The 21,058-nt window shown below is 39.6% G+C and overlaps 1 protein-coding gene across 3 annotated transcripts in view; it reads right to left on the reverse strand.

Annotated features, from left to right (window-relative positions):
- Positions 1-366: 366 nt before the first annotated feature.
- The window catches only part of LOC114252861 (eukaryotic translation initiation factor 4E transporter), a 38,464-nt gene continuing 17,772 nt past the window's right edge, over positions 367-21,058 (reverse strand). For 2 of the 3 annotated variants that reach the window (XM_089733615.1, XM_089733613.1), the window contains exons 9-26: positions 20,940-21,041; positions 18,685-18,798; positions 18,173-18,281; positions 16,776-16,892; positions 15,921-16,039; positions 15,527-15,601; positions 13,999-14,139; positions 13,833-13,868; positions 12,732-12,831; positions 11,699-11,820; positions 11,135-11,216; positions 10,016-10,075; positions 9,255-9,454; positions 8,040-8,135; positions 6,041-6,118; positions 5,003-5,065; positions 4,124-4,214; positions 367-3,131 (exon numbers count right to left, since the gene is read on the reverse strand). In XM_089733615.1, the coding sequence (XP_089589741.1) occupies positions 2,959-3,131; positions 4,124-4,214; positions 5,003-5,065; positions 6,041-6,118; positions 8,040-8,135; positions 9,255-9,454; positions 10,016-10,075; positions 11,135-11,216; positions 11,699-11,820; positions 12,732-12,831; positions 13,833-13,868; positions 13,999-14,139; positions 15,527-15,601; positions 15,921-16,039; positions 16,776-16,892; positions 18,173-18,281; positions 18,685-18,798; positions 20,940-21,041 (1,878 nt within the window). In that variant the 3' untranslated portion in view covers positions 367-2,958. The remainder of the gene's footprint in view (positions 3,132-4,123; positions 4,215-5,002; positions 5,066-6,040; positions 6,119-8,039; positions 8,136-9,254; positions 9,455-10,015; positions 10,076-11,134; positions 11,217-11,698; positions 11,821-12,731; positions 12,832-13,832; positions 13,869-13,998; positions 14,140-15,526; positions 15,602-15,920; positions 16,040-16,775; positions 16,893-18,172; positions 18,282-18,684; positions 18,799-20,939; positions 21,042-21,058) is intronic. The other variant, XM_089733614.1, reaches the window with a different exon arrangement.

A 21,058-nucleotide genomic window follows, 5' to 3' on the forward strand; every position in this document is an offset into this window, starting at 1 on the left:
TTTTGTCAATTCGATTATTTATATATATATTTTTTCTAACTGAGAACACATTAATGATTGTATTTGTACTATCAAAACATTTAAACATTCTTTTCGATATCGATATATAAATCGATTACAATCGTTCTCGGTTGTTTATAAAATCGATGTTCAGTATCGATATTTGGATCGGTGTTAGTGACTATGAACTGAATATTTTCAGTGGTACTTTTATGAAAATTTCGTTTTGTTTATTAATTAATCATAATCATTTTTAAATTCGTCGACTTTATTGTAATGTATGTATAAAGAAGAAAAGAAAAATACCACTGAATTACATTTGACTGGATTGTTTTTTTTTTAATATTCAGATAAAAAAACACGACATTAAATAAGACACGAACCGCGCTTGAGATTTATTTTAAATTATTGCTTCATCTTTCTCTTCGACATATCGATTCACTCAAAAACCTCAATCAACAGTCAACCAAATGGTGGTTTTACAATATAATATTTAAGGAACCACTCATTTTTCACCAAATTACAATTTCTATTTATTCATTTGACTATTCGTGATGCGAGCACATTCATATCGGACACGGAACGTTACAAATTTCCGTTTGACATTACAATTTTAAGACAGTCACGTCAATGACTCTGTTATTGCTAATGTATTTTTTTTTTTGGCTTGGGACGGTACTAGTGTGAGTGCGTTTAAAAGCTAGAAAAGGAAACGGTTAAATTTGGACGCGATTTGGGTGTAACGCGGTAACCATGGCAACCGGTTTCCGAACGACGCCGCTTCCGGAAAACCAGTTAGGGTTGCCATACTCTCATACCGCATTGCCATCGCGGATGGTTCGCACTGATCTGCTACTTGATATTTATTCAATGTAATTAATAAAAAATATATTCAATATAACCGAATAGCTCTTTAAAAATTTTAGTAGAGGCTAAATAAAAAAAAAAGTTTTATTCGAAAAAAAAAACAGCCAAAAAGTTCTTAATCAATTCGCGACCGACGAGACATCAATACGTACCTTTAATCTATCTAATAATGTTTAACATTTAACAAGTTTTATAGTTTAAGTACATTTCTTAAATTTATATTTATGTATGTATTATTATTTTTTTAAATAGTATTTCGATGATTACAAACAATTAATTGTACGATCAGTCTCGTTGTACTAGTCAGAATTTTTTGTTGTGTTTTCAAAATTTTCATCGACAATTCAAAGCTTCTTTTAATTATGAATACATACGGGATGTTAGCATTTTAAACACACTGAACACTATCGAGCGGACACCCGTACCTCAAAATTCACATTACGTCATTTGAAAAACATTATTCTCAATCACGGGGATGTTTACAAATTTCGAAAAAAAATTAAAAAAATATATCACTCAATTTAAAAACATTCCTTGTCAGGGAGCACGGGTGAGGTGACGCGAATTGTGACATCATCAACGTTAATTCTTAGCTTTTAGCGTTCGGCGGGAGCTTTTGAAAGCGTACAAGAACAATCGATCGGAGAACAACAACAAAACGTTAAGTCCTTAAATTGAGCAAAAATTTCGATAATTTCAACATCCCTATTCTCGACGATATAACACTGGGAGGAAAGCGTTCCGTGACGTCATCACTTCTAGACTGTTAACGCTGCCAAAGGATCCCTTCAATTCGTTAATGACGTAAGCACGAATAGACTAATCGAGTGGCCGCCCATTGGTCAATCACAGCCATTATTATTTACGCTTCCATAATTTTCACAATTAATAAGCCCTCATTCGTACGGGCGTTTTAAAAACGTCGCGTTAAAACTCGGCGTTGGCGCTTTTATAACGTTCTCGATGTGACGTGTAATCCGTAACGGCCAACGCTTGGCGCTCAAAATGCAATACTGCGCGATAAAAAAGCGCTGACATATGAACATACACTAGGAAATGAATCTGTTCTATTTGAACGCTTTTTTAACGCGCGCTAAAAAAACTCCCGTGCGAATGAGACCTAAGGCTGTATTCAATTCAATTAATGGCATTTACAATATCAAATTGAACCGAATCAACTGTAATGCTACGGTCGTCAATCTTCGTAATCGTCGATAGTTTTATCGGAATGCGAGACGACACACATCTTGTCTTTCTGTTCATTTTTAGTCTTTCCAATCTTTCCGTAGCTTCTCAAAGTTTTTTATACTAAAAAGGCGGTATTTCTTACGTAGCCGTTTACTTTTGATAGTCGAAAAAAAAATCGTAGTGTAAAAATTAGTAAACATTGCTGTATAGAGAAACGATTCGATTCTGTGAACTCACCCGTATAGAATACAGCAGCACAATTTTCTTATATGACATTAAACACTAAACGCATTGCTGTTTTGACACACAATAAAAATTTCAATATTCAGCAATTTTTGTGTGTTCAAAAGTGAACGATCTTGCTTTGTTACGATACAGTATTAAACTTTTGAGAGATCAACAAAAAAGGTCGTCAATTATCTAGTCGCAACCTAAATCCGCTGTTATATTCTAATACTAGTGTGCTTGGTGTTCGTTTTTTAACGATCTCGATAGCGTAAAAGTTAACTCAAATTTGTATGCAGTTGGAACAGCGCCTCTAGCGGCAAACGTAGGTAAACGTTTCAACCCCACACAGATTAGAGTTAACTTTTTTTAACGTTCTCGATAGCGTAAAAGTTAGTTCAAATTTGTATGCTGGTAAAACAGCGCCTCTAGCGGCCAACGTTACAACTCCATACAAATTTAACTTTTACGCTATTGAGAGCGTTAAAAACGCTACAGAGCTGCAACGTTTGCCTACGTTTGCCGCTAGGGGCGCTGTTCCAAATGCATACAAATTAGAGTTAACTTTTACGCTATCGAGAACGTTAAAAAACTCGCACTGAGCATACAGAGCAGTGATGTTTACGACGGAGAGCCGTGTGGTGTGGTTCAGTTGTTTCGATGTATTGCAGGGCGGGTTCAGTTGCGCGCGGGAGGGGTCGGGGCGTGGTGTCGCTCCAGCTCCTCCAGCGAGAGCGCGTTGGGCACGTGCACGGAGGGCAGCTTCCCGGCCGAGGCACGTGCCAGCAGCTCCGGGGAGAACCACCGCGCCAGCTGGTTGTCGCCGCCCGCCGCGCCGCCTCCGCCCAGCTCTGGACATACACGAACAATGTTCAAACTGATTTACTCGACCGCGTATTGCTTTTTTTTTCCTACTTAAGCTGAGAGGCTATATCAGCGTAACCTGAACTAGTAGGTGAGCTCACGGGGCTCAAACCTGACGACGTTGCTAACACGAACCCTAGCAAGAGCAGTGCTTCGAAGAATCTACCACCGGATCGGTAACGCGACCCACTGAGAAGATCCGGCGAGAAACTCAGTGGGCTGTGTCTCTGGGTTAATTCACTCGACGAGCCCTTCGTCGCAAGCGACGGGTTCGACGAGAACGGTGACCGGTGCTTGAGGTACCTAGAAGCACCGTTAGTGGATCGGGAGGATCTGAAATGACGTGTTTTGGGCGACGTCGACTGCTTTCCATTCTGTCCGCAAGATCGGTAATGTAGTTGTCGGCGGCCACGATGAGAGGGTTCTCGTGTCGTGCCGCTTATTCGAAGTGGGCGCGTATTGCAATATAGCAGAGTGGATAGTTCAAGTTTTTTAACGTTCTCGATAGCGTAAAAGTTAACTTAAATTTGTATGGATTTGGAACGTTTGCCGCTAGGGGCGCTGTTCCGACTGCATACAAGTTTGAGTAACTTTTACGCTATCGCTAACGTTAAAAAAAATCGCACTAAATGCAAGGAATACCAACAGTAACTGTGTGCCAAGTAATCGGATACTCAATCAATGTTAATACTACTGTAATGTTATTACCGGTGGTAGGACCTCTTGTGAATCCGCGCGGGTAGGTACCACCGCCCTGCCTATTTCTGCCGTGAAGCAGTAATGCATTTCGGTTTGAAGGGTGGGGCAACCGTTGTAACTATACGGAGACCTTAGAACTTATATCTCAAGGTGGGTGACGCATTTACGTTGTAGATATCTATGGGCTCCAGTAACCACTTAACACCAGGTGGGCTGTGAGCTCGTCCACCCATCTAAGCAATAAAAAAAGAATGTATTAAGTAGTGATTATGATACATACCATTCATGCTTCGCTGGTGGGACTGAACGAGCAGCTGATGCAGAGTGGTTCCACCGGACATACCTCGGTTCATGTTATTCATGTTATTATACTGAAAATACAAGTATTATTCATTAGTTTATTTACCAAAATTATCATACTATTCAACTAAATTTAATTTAACATTTTTATTATAGTGTAGTCATAAAAAGTAGATACAATCACAAAGTATCGTGATGACAAAACAATCAATTCCAAATTTAATATAAAGATTTTCCTACATTCCATTTCGTTGCACGTATGTATACATTACGTACAAGTTAAATCAACAGTAACAATGTAGTAACAATTAATGATATGCAATGACGTGATGTGCGTTGCCCCACCTATCGATTTTTTATTTATTTATTGCTTAGATGTCTGGACGAGCTCACGGCCCACCTGGTGTTAAGTGGTCACTGGAGTCCATAGACATCTATAACGTAAATGCCGCCACACACCTTGAGATATGAGTTCTGAGGTCTCAGTACAGTACAACGGCTGCCCCACCCTTCAAACCGAAACGCGTTACTGTTTCACGGCAAAAACAGGCAGAGTGGTGGTACCTACCCGTGCGGACACACAAGACGTCCTACCACCAGTAAATTTATACCAGTTATTTTTATTTTATTTTTTATAGCCCGGTAACGAGACCTTTAAGCCAAAATCTCATTTTTTCTTAAAAAATTCTGTTTTAACATAAAAATAATATGGAGCGAAATGAAATTAAGTTGATTAATTCGAGACTGTAATTAATTGGGATAAAATTTTATTAAATGAAACTAAATAAGATGGGATCTCGTGATCTATGATGGCTACCCGCTATGCTAGGATCAAACGAATGTAATGATGAGTTCTCACCGTATTGGGTCCTTGCTGTCTTTGCTGTTGAAGGGGAAACTGACGGACGCCGCCGGGCATTTGCTGTGAGCAAATGTAGATGTTAAATCAATAACAAGTCGGTCATAACAGTTTTTGCATATACAGATACCGCACCGATGTGTGTGTAAGTAATATGGGAGTTTCAATTGTGAATTTGCTAATTTATAATCGCAAAAGAGTATTTAAAGTAGTATACAAAAGAGTATATTAAAGAGTATTCTTAAACTACTTACAGAGGTGTAATAAAAATGTATTTTTTGTCTGTTTGTTGCATTCAATACAATTTTAAAGAAGTCGACGTCTGAGGTATCTCATTCTAACAAGTGAATTTTGTATTTCACTATAATAACATTCAAAATTTGTCTATAGATCATTCAGAAATTTGCAATAAAATGAACTTATTATATACACTTTTTTTGTCATCATATCGACTCGACTTACCTTAGTGATATAGTCTATGAGCATTTGTTATTAATTTCAATTAAATTAGTATACCATACTAATAATAAATGATAGTTTAAAAAACTAGGGGTGCATGGGGTGCATGGTATCAGCAGTTATAAATATTTTATGAACAGATATGAGTAGAAGGGTTATTTTGATAATATGCTGAAAAGCACCCCACGCTTTTTTACAATAAAATCATTACAAATTTATTTTCTATTTTTTAGTTGGATGTTCTATAAAAGCGTATTTTTATAGTTTTTTTAAAGTATTATTTATTTTTCATTTTTTAGTTGAATTTCAATTTTTTTTTAAAATATTGAATGGTCTTTTTTATGATTGAAGGATTACTGGTGGCACGGAGGCCTTTCCAGTTTCACCAGGACAGGCATTGAATTGTCATCGGTCCTTAATAATTATATCAAATTTCGAGTTAATGCGACGTTTTGAAGGGGGTCAAAATCATGTTCAAAGATTCCGTTACATACTAACATATTAACATACATACATACGTCTGAAGCTAATAAAAGCGTATTAAAAAAAATATACATGGGTAGATAATTCGAAACGTACCTGCTGTTGGTTCATATAGTGTTGGTAATCGTTCGACACAGGATTGTAGTTCATAGGAACGGGGCCGCTTTGGTTCCCCTGAAAATTATTAATAATTGATTCAAAACTTTCACAAGAATACAAAACTAAGCGATTGCTTGTTCGGTTGTTTTTATTAGACTCGATACGTAAAGATGTTGAGGTTGAAATCTTGAAATACATAGCACATCACTAAGTTTAGTACTAAGTCTTCATCTTTGCCTATCCCACCAGATAACCTGGCACTAAACTGAGATCTTCGATACTAAAAATATACATCTTTATAGATAGACTAGCTGACCCGGCAGACTTCGTAGTGCCTAAATCGATAAATAAAAGACCTAAACTTTTGTATAAAATTAACTTAAAACAAACAAAAGGAATCCGTCCGACGGGGTACACAAAATTGTTATTTTTATTTAATTCCGAACATTTTCATATTTATCTACCTTTTAAACCTTCTCTGGACTTCCACAAATAATTCAAGACCAAAATTAGCCAAATCGGATCAGCCGTTCTCGAGTTTTAGCGAGACTAACGAACAGCAATTCATTTTTATATACATACTAGCTGACCCGGCAAACGTTGTGTTGCCTTATTAAATAAGATTTCTAGGGAAATTCTACTGTAGAAAAAAAACCTCATTTAACCACATAATACCTCATTATAAACAAAAAAATATATCCAAAAAATTAAAATAAAAAATAAATGTTTGGGGTGGACAACCCTTTTCACTTAGGGGTATGAAAAATAGATAGTAGCCGATTCTCAGACCTACTGAACATACTATTGATACACAAATAAAACCAACAAAACATGGCTGAAAAATGTATAGTATTATATAGCTCTCAAATATATTAAGTGTATAATTTATGATGTATAGTGAGTAAGTAAGACAGGAGACCGGCTTCGTCCCCATCCCTACTACGTGATGTTTGCTGGATCAGTGGTGACACCTGGTGGGGATAGCTGATCGATTGATAGTTGATCAGTAGTCGACCGGAGAGCGCGGGAGATCAAATTCAATTTTAAAAAAATCATAATTAAAGGAACTTGAAATTATAAACTCTGAATAAGAATTTATCGTACTACAATTATAATATTTGATTGCCATCTTGCAACCTTATTGCGGATGGAAAAATAGGGGTTGATCGTATAAGAGTGAAAATTGAGAGTAATATGATTTTTTTTATTTTAATTCATGACAAAATAAAAATAAAAATGAAAATCTTGCCAAAAAAATTAAAGTTTATAATTAACAAATAAAAAATAGGGGTTGATCGTAGAGGGGTGAAAATTTCAGAGTAATATGATTTTTTTTATTCTACGTCATGACAAAATAAAAACAAAATTCCCGCAAAAAAATTTAAAGTTTTTAATTAGCAAATAAAAAATAAGGGTTGATCGTAGAAGGGTGAAAATTGAGGATTGTATGTATTTTTGTATGTTGTTTCATAAAAAAATAGAAATTAAAAATTTTGTCTAAAAAATAAAAAATAAATTTAGGGGTGGACTACCCCTAACATTTAGGGGGATGAAAAATAGATGTTGGCCGATTCTCATAGATACCGGATAAGCACAAAAAATTTCATCAAAATCGGTCAAGCCGTTTCGGAGGAGTATGGCAACGAAAACTGTGACACGAGAATTTTATATATTAGATATAGATATAATTCTACTGTACGTGTGTATGTCACTGAACTCGTCCTAAGTGGCTGGACCGATTTGAATGGGTTTTTTGTATGCGTTTGGGTGGCGCCCTGGATGGTTTAGATTCACAAATCATCCCGGCAGATGGCGCTGCAGTCGGTAGTACTTATATAGGTTTTTAATAAATTTTGATTGCCTAATAAACAACCAGATATAGAGCAAACTTGTTTAGCACACTAATGTTTGCCGTTGTGGGTATTGAACCCAAGCCCTCGGCCCGCAGTCGGAGCAGTAATTATTGTGCCGCTGAGTGTATAAACAAGTAGGATACCTTGACAATGGGTCGTCCCTGCGGTATCTTGTTGGACTGCCACTGTTTAGGGCTCGGCGAGTCGGATTCCTTCTCAGCTGTCATCTTACGTAGCACCTTGAAAAAAAAAAGCATTTAAATCATTAAACTCAAATCAAATATGTAATATAAATATTTTGTAATATTTTACTGTGTGCAGTACATTCCATATTTGGAACTTATAGAGAATATAGAGAAAGAGTGCAGAATGTTATTTTTTTTTTAATTATGCATAAAAAATCAATACATTAAATCATTTTTTTTGATTATAGACTAGTGTGTAATAAAAAAATCGATATGTCTTGGTAGTCCATGTATTTGACACACACACGCATGGATACTATTTGTTTATTGTAAAACTTTTCTTATCGCTTATAGTCTGTGGTCAAATTGAGGATAGATTTAAATATTGTTTGTATTTATTAATATTTGTCTACAGTGTAGTCTTGGCGAAATCTGTGAACATATATAATAGTCTTTGACAATAGTCATAATCTATCTATACTAATATATAAATCTACAGTGGTTTTTACGGATGTTCCGTTATAACTACTGAACCATGCATCCGACTGACTTGAAACTTGGTATCCATGTAGAAAATACATGTATTTAATGGATAGGCTAATATTTATATGAGTGTTGGACTGACTATTAATAATGATAATAAATAATAATGTTAATTTTAAATCCCCCAGAGAAGCGGGCGAGTACGGCTAGTGGTGTACAAACTTATAATTTCAATGAACTATAGTCGAATTTTGTGTTTGTTATTGCCTTTGTACACGTGTACTTTGTGCTTGTAACACGAGCATACAGCCCACCTGATGGTGAGTAGTTACCGTCGCCCATGGACTTCAGCAATGTCAGGGGCAGAGCCAAGCCGCCGCCTACGGTAAGCATAGGAGTAACCTAGTACTTTTTTTTTAATTGCTTAGATGGGTGGACGAGCTCACAGCCCACCTGGTGTTAAGCGGCTACTGGAGCCCATAGACATCTACAACGTAAATGCGCCACCCACCTTGAGATATAGGTTCTAAGGTCTCAGTATAGCTACAACGGCTGCCCCACCCTTCAAACCGAAACGCATTATTGCTTCACGGCCGAAATAGGCGCGGTGGTGATACCTACCCGTGCGGACTATCAAGAGGTCCTACCGCCAGTACATTTGGAAGATTACTAAGAAATCGTTAGGCTTACGGATGTCGGCGTGAAGGAGATCGGCGTCGACTGCTTGACGTGCTGCTGCTGCTGCTGCTGCTGGAGCTGCTGCATCTCGTGTCGGCGGCGGTAGTTCTCGCGCTGCTCCTCCAGCTTCTTCTTGATGAGCGCGCTGTGCATGATGGACTGCGTGTGCGCGGCCAGCTCGCGCGGGGACGGGATGCGCGCGGGGCCGCTCGCTGCGTAGTTCGTTAATCGTTAGTACGAGTTGCGACGTGGAACTTCTTGCATGAGGGTAATTTTGAAGTGAAACTTCTAATGCGACTTCCGACAAGGTTGCGTTAAACGTTCAACGCTACCATACTGGAAAGAGAAATGGAGATCGAGAAAAAATACACGCTATTAATTGGATGTTTTGTTCAGTAGTGAAATATTAGAACTTTAAATGGCAATTCTAGCACATAACGTCTTGTACTACAGTAAGCGCAGATCTTTTTTATTTATCTACATTATCATTAGTATATATACAATGTGTAAACAGTGAGTTAAATTTATAAATTATTGTGACATGTGTATGACTTCTGACATGTGTACTTTGTACGCACGCACTTTTTTTTTTCGTAAGCTATAACCCAAAATCCTTGTGTAAAATGAATGAAAGCGAAAAACCATATCAAAACAAATTGATTCCAATTTTTCGTTCGATCTAGTTTCAAATCGCAAATTTTCATTTCAAACATTTTCAAACTAATTAAGTACTACTTATCGATAATTAAAATATAGCTCTACAAATATTGTACCTGTGTGATGTACCGTCAACGTGTTCGGACTGGTCGCCATTATTGGGGACACACAGAACGCTGCGTCCATCGGGAGGAAATTTACACAATGCATATTAGTGTTAGCGCTCAGTCCGATCGAAAATCGACTCTAACTACAGACACTTTAAGATTGCATTTGTACTGTTTCGTCATCGACTCAGTTCGATCGAAATTCGACTCTAATTACAGACACTTTAAGATTGCATTTGTACTGTTTCGTCATCGACTCAGTTCGATCGAAATTCGACTCTAATTACAGACACTTTAAGATTGCATTTGTACTGTTTCGTCATCGACTCAGTTCGATCGAAATTCGACTCTAATTACAGACACTTTAAGATCGCATTTGTACTAACTGTTTCGTGATCGACTCAGTTCGATCGAAATTCGACTCTAATTACAGACACTTTAAGATCGCATTTGTACTAACTGTTTCGTCATCGACTCAGTTCGATCGAAATTCGACTCTAATTACAGACACTTTAAGATCGCATTTGTACTAGCTGTTTCGTCATCGACTCAGTTCGATCGAAATTCGTTAACGTTTGAATTCTGAACATGTTCTCGCATTGCTGTTGTCCACGAGCGACAGTGATTACTGCGACCGTACGCTTATCAGACTTAAAAAAAAAACAATAGCGCTCTGTTCCAGGTCGCACGTCACATCCGTTTCTGAGGTTCTCACAGTCCAAAGCTTGTTATATTGTTTGCTAATTTTCGCTGACGTCACGAACAGACTTGCGTCATCAGTGGCGGATTTGCAGTCTCGGCCGCCCTAGGCACCAAGCCATCAGCCGCCCCTTTTTCAGATCCCCCATATAGACTACATAATAAAATTACTTTATTGCCAACTTTTATTTAAATAGATTTAAAAATTTAGGAAAAAAAATAGTTTAAAAAACAGAAGAGTTTTTAAGGATGCGGCATAGATTGCACCATGCAGTGCAGTCAGCCCGCCATATAAGTTTTTTGACACGATCGTGGCTGCCCCTAAATCTGCCCGCCCTAGGCCTTACCGGGCCTTAGGGTAAATCCGCCACTGTGCGTCATCATCATCATAGACGTCTAGTGTTGCCAGTCCCACCGGCGACTGCGTACCTTGGTGCGGCAGGGGCGACAGGCGCAGCGGCTGGTGCGGCGGGGGGGCGAGGTGCGCGCCGCACGGGAGGGGGGAACTCATCTGCACGACCAACAAAATGAACATTGAAAACCTTCTACAACCATTTTTTATTTATTGCATAGATGGGTTGGACGAGCTCACAGCCCACCTGGTAGACAACGTAAATGCGCCACCCACCTTGAAATATAAGTTCTAAGGTCTCAGTATAGTTACAACGGCTGCCCCACCCTTCAAACCGAAACGCATTACTACTTCACGGCAGAAATAAGCAGGGTGGTGGTACCTACCACCAGTAATTACGCAAATTATAAATCTCAGTAAAATTATATGAATTTCTAACAGTGTTCCAGGGTGGGTTTTGAGTCAAATCATATTCGAAGTGGGAAGTAGTTTGTCACTACACTACTAGAGTTTATTGGTCTTATTTATTACATGCCAATCTAATATAACACTAATATATATCAGTTTGGTTTTATAAGACCACCATACCATGATCTGGTGTATATTTAGCGAACAAATTACAGTGCAGTGTACTCCGGTACCTGTCGTTGTTGGTGATGCAAACGTAGGATGGTGAGAAGTATCTCGCGGTGTCTGCTCTGCAGGCCCGGGTTGCTGAGCTGCTGCATGAGGTGCTGGACCGTGATCTCGCCAGCTTTTAAGCCTATAACAATTAAATATTAGTGTTTCCTTCAAGCTAGTAGTAAGTAGGGCGTAATTTCAATACAGACAGATACCACTGTTCTGCCTGTTTCTACCGCAGAGCAGGTATGTAGTTTTGTTTGTAGATTAGATTTTTTATGCTATTTAGAGCGAAAAAATTTTAGAGAAAAATTACAAGTAACAAGTTTGTTGCCCGTTTTCTCAAAATTAACAAATTGTGTCATATCCCCTTCATCCACTCATGTCTTCATTTATTAAGGGGGTTGAGGAGAGAGTTATCTGACATTACAACCCTTAAAGATATTTTATGATCCTCCTAAACTTGTACTCTTCATCTGCAATCATTTATAAGTTTCAAGCATGCAGACATTTCGGTCCGAGTAAACATCAAACAAAGAAGTCAACTGTTGTCAACCTCTATTTAATAACCATAATGTCTCCATTATCGGGTACAGTTCCAATCTCGATACGAGGTTATTATATTTATATTATTAACAATTTCTACTACGGCTGTTTGATTTTAAAAATTTGTGAACCTTTCGAATTCCGAGACATTCATATATTATGGTGACAGCTACCGTTTATTTTTCTCTAAAAAATATTTCTAGACTTTTATGTTTCATTTCACGCAGTGTCTTGAGGTTTGGCTGTTTAATCAATTTACCTTTTGCCAAAAAAATAAAAAAACACTACACTGAGACCGTCTAATGTGTTCTATCTCATTCTCTCGCCGGCTGAATCCTATACATTTATGTGTTTGTGTCTCTATGGACTTATTTTTTCGTTTCATCGAATTTGAAATCACAACGATTCTAAAATAGTTTCACTTCAAAAACCGTAAGAGTTGTTTTAACGATGTCTACGGTTCGTGAGAACACCAAGCTCGTTGCTTGACGAGGTTCCGGTACTGACCGTGCACGATAGCCTGAGCTTCGGGCCTCTGTAGCAGCTCGCGGTCCGAGGGCGTGATGACGGCTCCGTGGGCTGGCAGGTCCGGCGGCTGCTGCGGTCGCTGTTAACATCACAACGATCAACAACAGTTTAATGACAGGCACCCGGACGAGGAAGAGGAAGAGGTAGACTTTTACTTTTTACTGGTGGTAGGACCTCTCATGAGTCCGCATGGGTAGGTACTTTTACGGGGTGGGTCCAGGAGCTCTTTTAAAAAAAGGAAACGGTGACTGGCACGGAGTTCATTTTATTAAAGAAGTAGAACAATTGATATGTGTTTCCGCTACTCAAGCCAAATCTGTTCTGCCACGCTTTAGTATTAAATCGTCCTTATATAGAAACAATGCAGTCAAGAATGCCTTAGTCTGCATTATTATCTATATTGCGTTATTATTGAGGGGTATATGTAACAGTTCCTCCACACTGCCTATTTCTGCCGTGAAGCAGTAATGCGTTTCGGTTTGAAAGGTGGCGCAGCCTTGTAACTATACTGAGACCTTAGAACTCATAATATATCACAAGGTGGGTGGCGGCATTTACGTCGTAGATGTCTATGGGCTCCAGTAACCACTTAACACCAGGTGGGCTGTGCGCCCGTCCACCCATCTAAGCAATAAAAAAAACCTAAGAAAAAATGGATGGATTGCGTGAAAGACGATATGTGTAAAAGGGGAGTGAACGAAGAATGGTATATGATAGAGGAGTATGGAAGGAGAAAACTAACAACAAATTAATGTTTTATATATAGCAGATAACGAAGTTTTTAGTATTAATAGTCCACTTAACATCCCCAAGTATTATCAATTACATACTTCCAAACTTTTCTTCTTCTTGTCCCTTATCTCATCCACGACGCGGAGTGGGCGCAGCATTCCTCTTTTTCCATTGAAGCCTATCCGTGCGTCACCTCTGCGCTCAGAGAACTCTCTCGCATATAGATATCGTCTTTCACGCAATCCATTAGTATTTTTAGGACACCCCTCCTCTTACGTTACCATCTGCTTATATATTACTTCTAAAGTACATATTTATTATAAAACATAATTATTGATTATTACTCACCATGGTGTGGGCTGGATGCTCGTCAGTATTGGTCAGCTGAAATGATATAATATTTTAATTTTGTAACAAATTAGTTGAGTTTTGTTGCAACGCGGAATTTTGGTTCGATTATAATGGAATCATCACAAAAAAAAAAGCTTTAAAATTAACAGTTAAAACTAAATACCTGTTGGACTTGTAAGAGCTTGTATAGGAGCTCTTGAGGTATATGCGGTTGTTGTTGTTGTTGTTGCTGAGCCTTCTGTTGTTGTTGCTGCTGCTGTTGTTGTTGTTGCTGCTGTTGCTGCTCCATGCTTTTATTTAGCATCTGATTTAAACAATTTTTTTTTATTTCTTGATCACATTAACAATTCAGTTTCAAAGTGTTACAAATCTAAAATTCAGACTAATATAAGTAAGCAATATTGTTCAATTATTCATTATATTCTCTTCGCACTTTGAGTGCGTGCGTATGAGCGCGTGTGGGTACATGCACGTGTGCGTCCTTAATTTTGAGTGTGTGAGTTTGTGTAAGTGTGTGCGTGTTAGTGCGTATATCACTTTGTGTAAATGAGTGTGTGCGTGTTAGTGCGTATATCACTTTGTGTAAATGAGTGTGTGCGTGTTAGTGCGTATATCACTTTGTGTAAATGAGTGTGTGCGTGTTAGTGCGTATATCACTTTGTGTAAATGAGTGTGTGCGTGTTAGTGCGTATATCACTTTGTGTAAATGAGTGTGTGCGTGTTAGTGCGTATATCACTTTGTGTAAATGAGTGTGTGCGTGTTAGTGCGTATATCACTTTGTGTAAATGAGTGTGTGCGTGTTAGTGCGTATATCACTTTGTGTAAATGAGTGTGTGCGTGTTAGTGCGTATATCACTTTGTATAAATGAGTGTGTGCGTGTTAGTGCGTATATCACTTTGTGTAAATGAGTGTGTGCGTGTTAGTGCGTATATCACTTTGTGTAAATGAGTGTGTGCGTGTTAGTGCGTATATCACTTTGTGTAAATGAGTGTGTGCGTGTTAGTGCGTATATCACTTTGTGTAAATGAGTGTGTGCGTGTTAGTGCGTATATCACTTTGTGTAAATGAGTGTGTGCGTGTTAGTGCGCATATCACTTTGTGTAAATGAGTGTGTGCGTGTTAGTGCGTATATCACTTTGTGTAAATGAGTGTGTGCGTGTTAGTGCGTACATCACTTTGTGTAAATGAGTGTGTGCGTGTTAGTGCGTATATCACTTTGTGTAAATGAGTGTGTGCGTGTTAGTGCGTATATCACTTTGTGTAAATGAGTGTGTGCGTGTTAGTGCGTATATCACTTTGTGTAAATGAGTGTGTGCGTGTTAGTGCGTATATCACTTTGTGTAAATGAGTGTGTGCGTGTTAGTGCGTATATCACTTTGTGTAAATGAGTGTGTGCGTGTTAGTGCGTATATCACTTTGTGTAAATGAGTGTGTGCGCGTGAGTGCGTATTTGTTTGAGTAAGTCAATGTGTGCGTGTGAGTGCATATTTCAGTTGGTGTAAGTGAATGTGTGCGTGTGAGTGCATATTTCAGTTTGTGTAAGTGAATGTGTGCGTGTGAGTGCGTTTTTCAGTTAGAATAAGTGAGTCTGTGCCAGTGAATGCGTATTTGTTTGAGTAAGTGAGTGTGTGCGTGTGAGTGCATATTTCAGTTTGTGTGATTGTGTGCGAGCGTGTGCGTGTGGTATACCTGCAGTAAGGTCATGGGTTGATGACGCGGAGGGTCGCCGGCTGCCACCGCGTGTCCGCCCGACACCTGCGCCAGCTGGAACAAAACATCGACACATCGTACGTTACAATTCATACAATTGCAAAGCCAAAATGACATCAATACGGTTTAAGCCAACGAATGCAACTTTAGAAAGTAACACAAATATGCTTTCTAGGTTTTTATCAATAAATATCATCGATCATGTTTGAAATGCTAATGCAAAAGACAAAATACTATCAAATGTCGATATTAAACTGAATTTTTTTTTTTATACATTAATTTAATATAATTTGATATTTGCTCCTGATTTTTATACCAAAATATTTATTGTTACCTCGTATTTAGGCAAAATTAAAAGTTATACAAAACTCACGAGTCGTTTAAATGCAGTGAGATCGTGGTCGGGAACGTTGTGATGCTGCACCGGCTGCGGCCGGAGTCGAGCCTCCAACTCTTCGAGACTGTGCACCTTGCCGCCAATCGATGTCGCCTCTGAAACATATTTACATATTACATACATCCTCCTTGCGTCGATAATCCTCAATGCTGAGGGTCGTGGCCTCCTCTAACAACTTCCTCCCGTATTATCCTCGCCACTCCTGTCTATCCTCGGCTGTGTGGATAGCAACGTGGACTAAAATGTTAAGAGTTGAGCGTATCTAGTCCGACAATCCGACTAGGCAACATTTGTCCAGCAGCTACAATTAAATATCGATTAAATGAGCGCATCGCGGGCGACCGCTCATAGAATCAGCTAGCAGAATCAGCCTTGTATATTTCTGCCGCTACGCAAGCACACGTTCAAGGGTTGAAATTAGAAAATTGAAACAACCAAGGACAACAACACCAACTGGTGGTAGGACCTCTTGTGAGTCCGCACGGGTAGGTACCACCACCCCGCCTATTTCTGCCGTGAAGCAGTAATGTAATGCGTTTCGGTTTGAAGGGTGGGGTAGCCGTTGTAACTATACTGAGACCTTAGAACTTTTATCTCAAGGTGGGTGGCGCATTTACATTGTGGATGTCTATGGGCTCTAGTAACCACTTAGCACCAGGTGGGCTGTGAGCTCGTCCACCCATCTAAGCAATAAATAAAATAAAAAAACCAAAAACCACAATACTACACATCGAAAAAGAAGTTCCACTTCATTCACGTGCACCAAGTTAGTTGCACGCGCACCGTTTTTTTTCATTAGAAGTTGAGGGCATTATCCGCGCACGTACGTACCTGGGCGGGCGTCGTTGGCGCGCAGCAGCAGGTCGAGCAGCGAGGGGGGCGCGCGGGGCGGGGCGGCGGGCGCGATGGGCGCGAACACGGCCTCGCGCGGCGGCGGACTCTCCAGCTCTGCAACGCGACCAACCCCGCTCCACTATAACTACGATCTAAGACTACAACTTTATAACACAATACAATCTAATCCTGGTAGAACCTCTTGTATTTTTTTCCGCACCTAAGTTACCTACTAGTTACTCTACTAACTAGTAGGTGAGCTCACGGGGCTCGAACCTGGCGACGTTGCTAACACAAACCCTAGCAAGAGCCGTGCTTCGCAGTATCTACCACCGGATCGGAACCGGTGCTTGAGGTACCTAAAAGCACCGTTAGTGGATCGGGAGGATCCGAAATGACGTGTTTGGGGCGACGTCGACTGCTTTCCATTCTGTCCACAGGATCAGGAATGAGTCTTGAGTCCGCACGAGTAGGTACCACCGCCCTGCCTGTTTCTGCCGTGAAACAGTAATGCGTTTCGGTTTGAAGAGTGGGACAGTCGTAACTATACTCGAGACCTTAGAACTTATATCTCAAGGTGGGTGGCGCATTTACGTTGTAGATGTCTATGGGCTCATGTACATTTCCTACCTATTCTAGTGACCTCGTGGCGGTTAGCCATCATACAACGCAAGATATTTGACAGACGCCTGAATCTCGCTTACGACATTTTCAAGAAAAGCTTGCATATATACAAGTTCCGAACAACAACATTGGGACCGTCGGTCTACCAAGCAATATCACCCGCTCGATGGAAGATCTTCCCTTTGTCGTATACCTAAAACCTCGAGGGGTGATGCTACAGCTCGCAGGGCTCTGATCTGGTGACGTTGCTAACACTAGGCCTAGCAAGAGCAGTGACAGGTGACAGAACAATAAAGGTACACTGATAGTCGCGAATTATTACATTTTTATAGCTTAGATCGCTGACGAAGCTCACGACCTACCAGTGTTCCTTAGCCTACTGATGTTTCTGGAATCGGCAAATAAGATTGATTCGATTCAAATAAATGCAGGAACGGAACGGTATGGATAAATGACAGATTTGGAGCATGACTGAGTGAGAGAGACAGGAGATGTCGTGTTAGAAAGTAAGAAAGACGGCGAATGAATGCGGAACACTTAGTTTTATTTCTTAAGCGTGAGGAGTGTAACTCCGAGACGTAAGACGTTTATATTTTAGTTACATAGATTAAGACGATTAAGGCGAAATAAAAAATCAAGTTTGTATAAAGTCCTCAACCGTTTCACTGGCCCAACCTCAATAGAAAACCTCAAATACAGTGTCAGCATGGAAATAATACGCTTTTCACTGACCCACACCTTAGAAATAGATAGAAAAAAATATATATTACCATCGACAATATTGTGGAGCAGTCTCTCGTAATGCTTGTCGTTTGTCGGACTCTCCCGTCTGAACCATTGACTAAAACGACTTCCGCCTTCGGTTTCGCTTCCGCCGTTCTAAAACGTACAAATGATTCGAATTAAGTTTACATACAGACTTAGAATCATGATTCAACATCATTATTAAAATATCCCCCCCCCCTTCTCGTGGGTGTTGTAAAAGAGATTCCAGGGGATTCACCGGCGAATAGACAGCAGTTGTCCAAGTATTATATTAAGAAACTGCAATTATAATGCGCCGTATTGTAATGTATTCCTATAATAAAATGTATTGGGTCACCGGCTTTACAATCGAGGCATCAGACCTCACGTCTCAATATGGGTGGCGGCATTCACGTTATGATGTCCAGGGGTCCGATGGGCATGGACAACGACAATCCCTGGGGGCACAGGGTACAAACTCAATGACGTCACAACGATAGAAGCGAACGGAGTATAATGTATTTAAATGACCGGTTACCGTGAGTACATCAGGAATCGTGTCGAACTTGAGGAACTCGTCCAGATTGAACTCCGGCTGGTCGTTGTTCTGATGAACGTCTTCCGTCTTCGACTCCACTCCTGAATCCTTGTCCTTGAATACATCAAAAAAAAAAATATCACATGAAAAAAATTAAATGTACCCCCCCTAGTAATTTTTGGCGGTAACGCGAGGAACAAAGTTGTGCGGATTGTTTTGTTTTGTCAGTTCATTGAATGTGCATAAGTATTGGGAAAATATAATAACAGTCGCCGGAGGAGGCCATTCGGGTTTAACAAAAAAAAAAACCCACAAAGTCTCAGTAAATTCACTACCGTTTTACTGGAACGTAATTTTGTTACATCTAAAGATGTGTAGCTCCTGAGTGAGTAATCTAAAAGATATATATCACTCAAACCGATAGAATGTATCACTAACTCTTCACGCTAATTTCGTTTCGACGTATCGGGTTTTCAAGGAAAAATGTACATTATTTCTATAGGAGCAAAGTTTAACATAACTCATGTATTTTTGAAACAAAATTTATATTTGGTTTATTTTTAAATAAAAAGGTAGCCATTACATGATTTGCAAAGTTAATATTACGAGTAATGCGATGCTATACAAAAAAAAAACATTTAACAAAGTTTCTTAATTTGTTTAATTCTATGGTAAGCTGCATGTTGTAGATATTCAATGCTTTTTTTTATTGCTTACTTTTTTTTATAATGTTTTTTTTTATATAACAAAGGAGTATTTATAGTCAATTGTGCCCTAGTGTAAACAAGAAGAAGATGAACTACCCACATAAATCGACAGATATAGTTCCTTTGACTATACTGAGACATTAGAACTTCTTTCCCAAGGTGGGCGGTGGCATTTACGTTGTAGATGTCTATGGGCTCCAGTAACTACTTAACACTAGGTGGGCTGTGAGGTCGTCCACCCACTAACGAAATAAATAAAATAAAAACAAATTTAATACATTCCCTATTTTAAGTACACCTATTATCAACCGATCCAAAACGAAATTGATGTTTTTCGATAGAGCTGGCACAATGACATGCACTCACGAACTGCGTGACCTGGACGTGGTGCAGGAATTTGTGTACTTGGGGTCATTCATATCCAGTGACGGTGATTGTGACAGGGAGGTGGTCAGGAAGGCCCAGATGTAAAAATCAGCCGTGAAGCGATTGGAGAAGATTTGGAGAAATCGCAGCCTAAACAAAAAAACTAAGATAAAGCTCATGAGAACCCTTATCTTCTCTATATTCTTGTACGCTTCTGAGACGTGGACCCTCAAGGCCCGTACCTGATCGAGTATAGACGCATTTGAAATGTGGTGTTGGCGCAAAATGTTGGGCGTATCATGGACGGAGCGCCGAACAAATGTGTCAATTCTCGAGGAGCTAAACGTCAAGACCCGTCTATCTACAATCTGTATGCAGCGTCTCCTCAAGTTCTTCGGACACGTGGCCCGACAAAATCCTGAGAACTTGGAAAAATTAATAGTTGTAGGTCACGTGGAAGGAAAGAGAAGTCGAGGAAGATTGCCAACCTGGTGAACGGACATTGTCAAGGATGCCACAAACACCAACGTCCCGGGCGCCATTAAGCAGGCCGAATGCAGGCAACATTGGTGGAAGCTGGTGCAAAAACTGGACCAAGGTGGTCACGACCCTCAGTAATGAGGAAACGACAAAGAAGAATAAGAAGATAATAGTATTTATGGTGTTCAATAAAGAAAAGACGAAATTGCGTTTCTCTGAAAAAACAACAAGAAACAACATTTAATGCCCTTTCTTCAGGTTTAATTATTTATTTCAATAATTCTTTATCACACACAAAACTTTCTTTTACAACGTTCATTAAAACCGAAAAATATTTATTTAAACAACTGTCAATCGTCATATGACAGATTGACAGTGACAACTAATAATTAACATTCAATCATTCCGTAAGTGATGTGATAACGCGTTAAATTCAATTTTAAGGAATACTACTGATTGTTCAGGTGATTTTCCTTTAACCATTCCATTAACCATTACTTAATGGTAGTTTTCCAATTACAGAGCATAATGCGACTCAGTGCCGCACAATGCCAAATTATGCTGAAGCTTAGTTGAGCATTATGCCGCATAATGCGCTCTTGTGCCTTATAGTCAATACAACACGTGTACTGTCCGCCCGCGTTGCCACCGACCACTCGCCGTCAGGGAGGCCGCGGAAAAGTTTAAATGAAATCTACTTACATTGCTGGTATTGACAGAGTCGATGGTGGGCTGCGACAGGGGCGAGGACGTCTCGCGCCACCGCTCCGACGGAGACCGCGAGCCGCCGCTGTTGCTGCGCTTCTGCAACATTCAGCCTC

Source organism: Bombyx mandarina, chromosome 16 (assembly GCF_030267445.1).
Source record: "Bombyx mandarina strain Sakado chromosome 16, ASM3026744v2".
Lineage (NCBI taxonomy): Eukaryota > Metazoa > Arthropoda > Insecta > Lepidoptera > Bombycidae > Bombyx > Bombyx mandarina.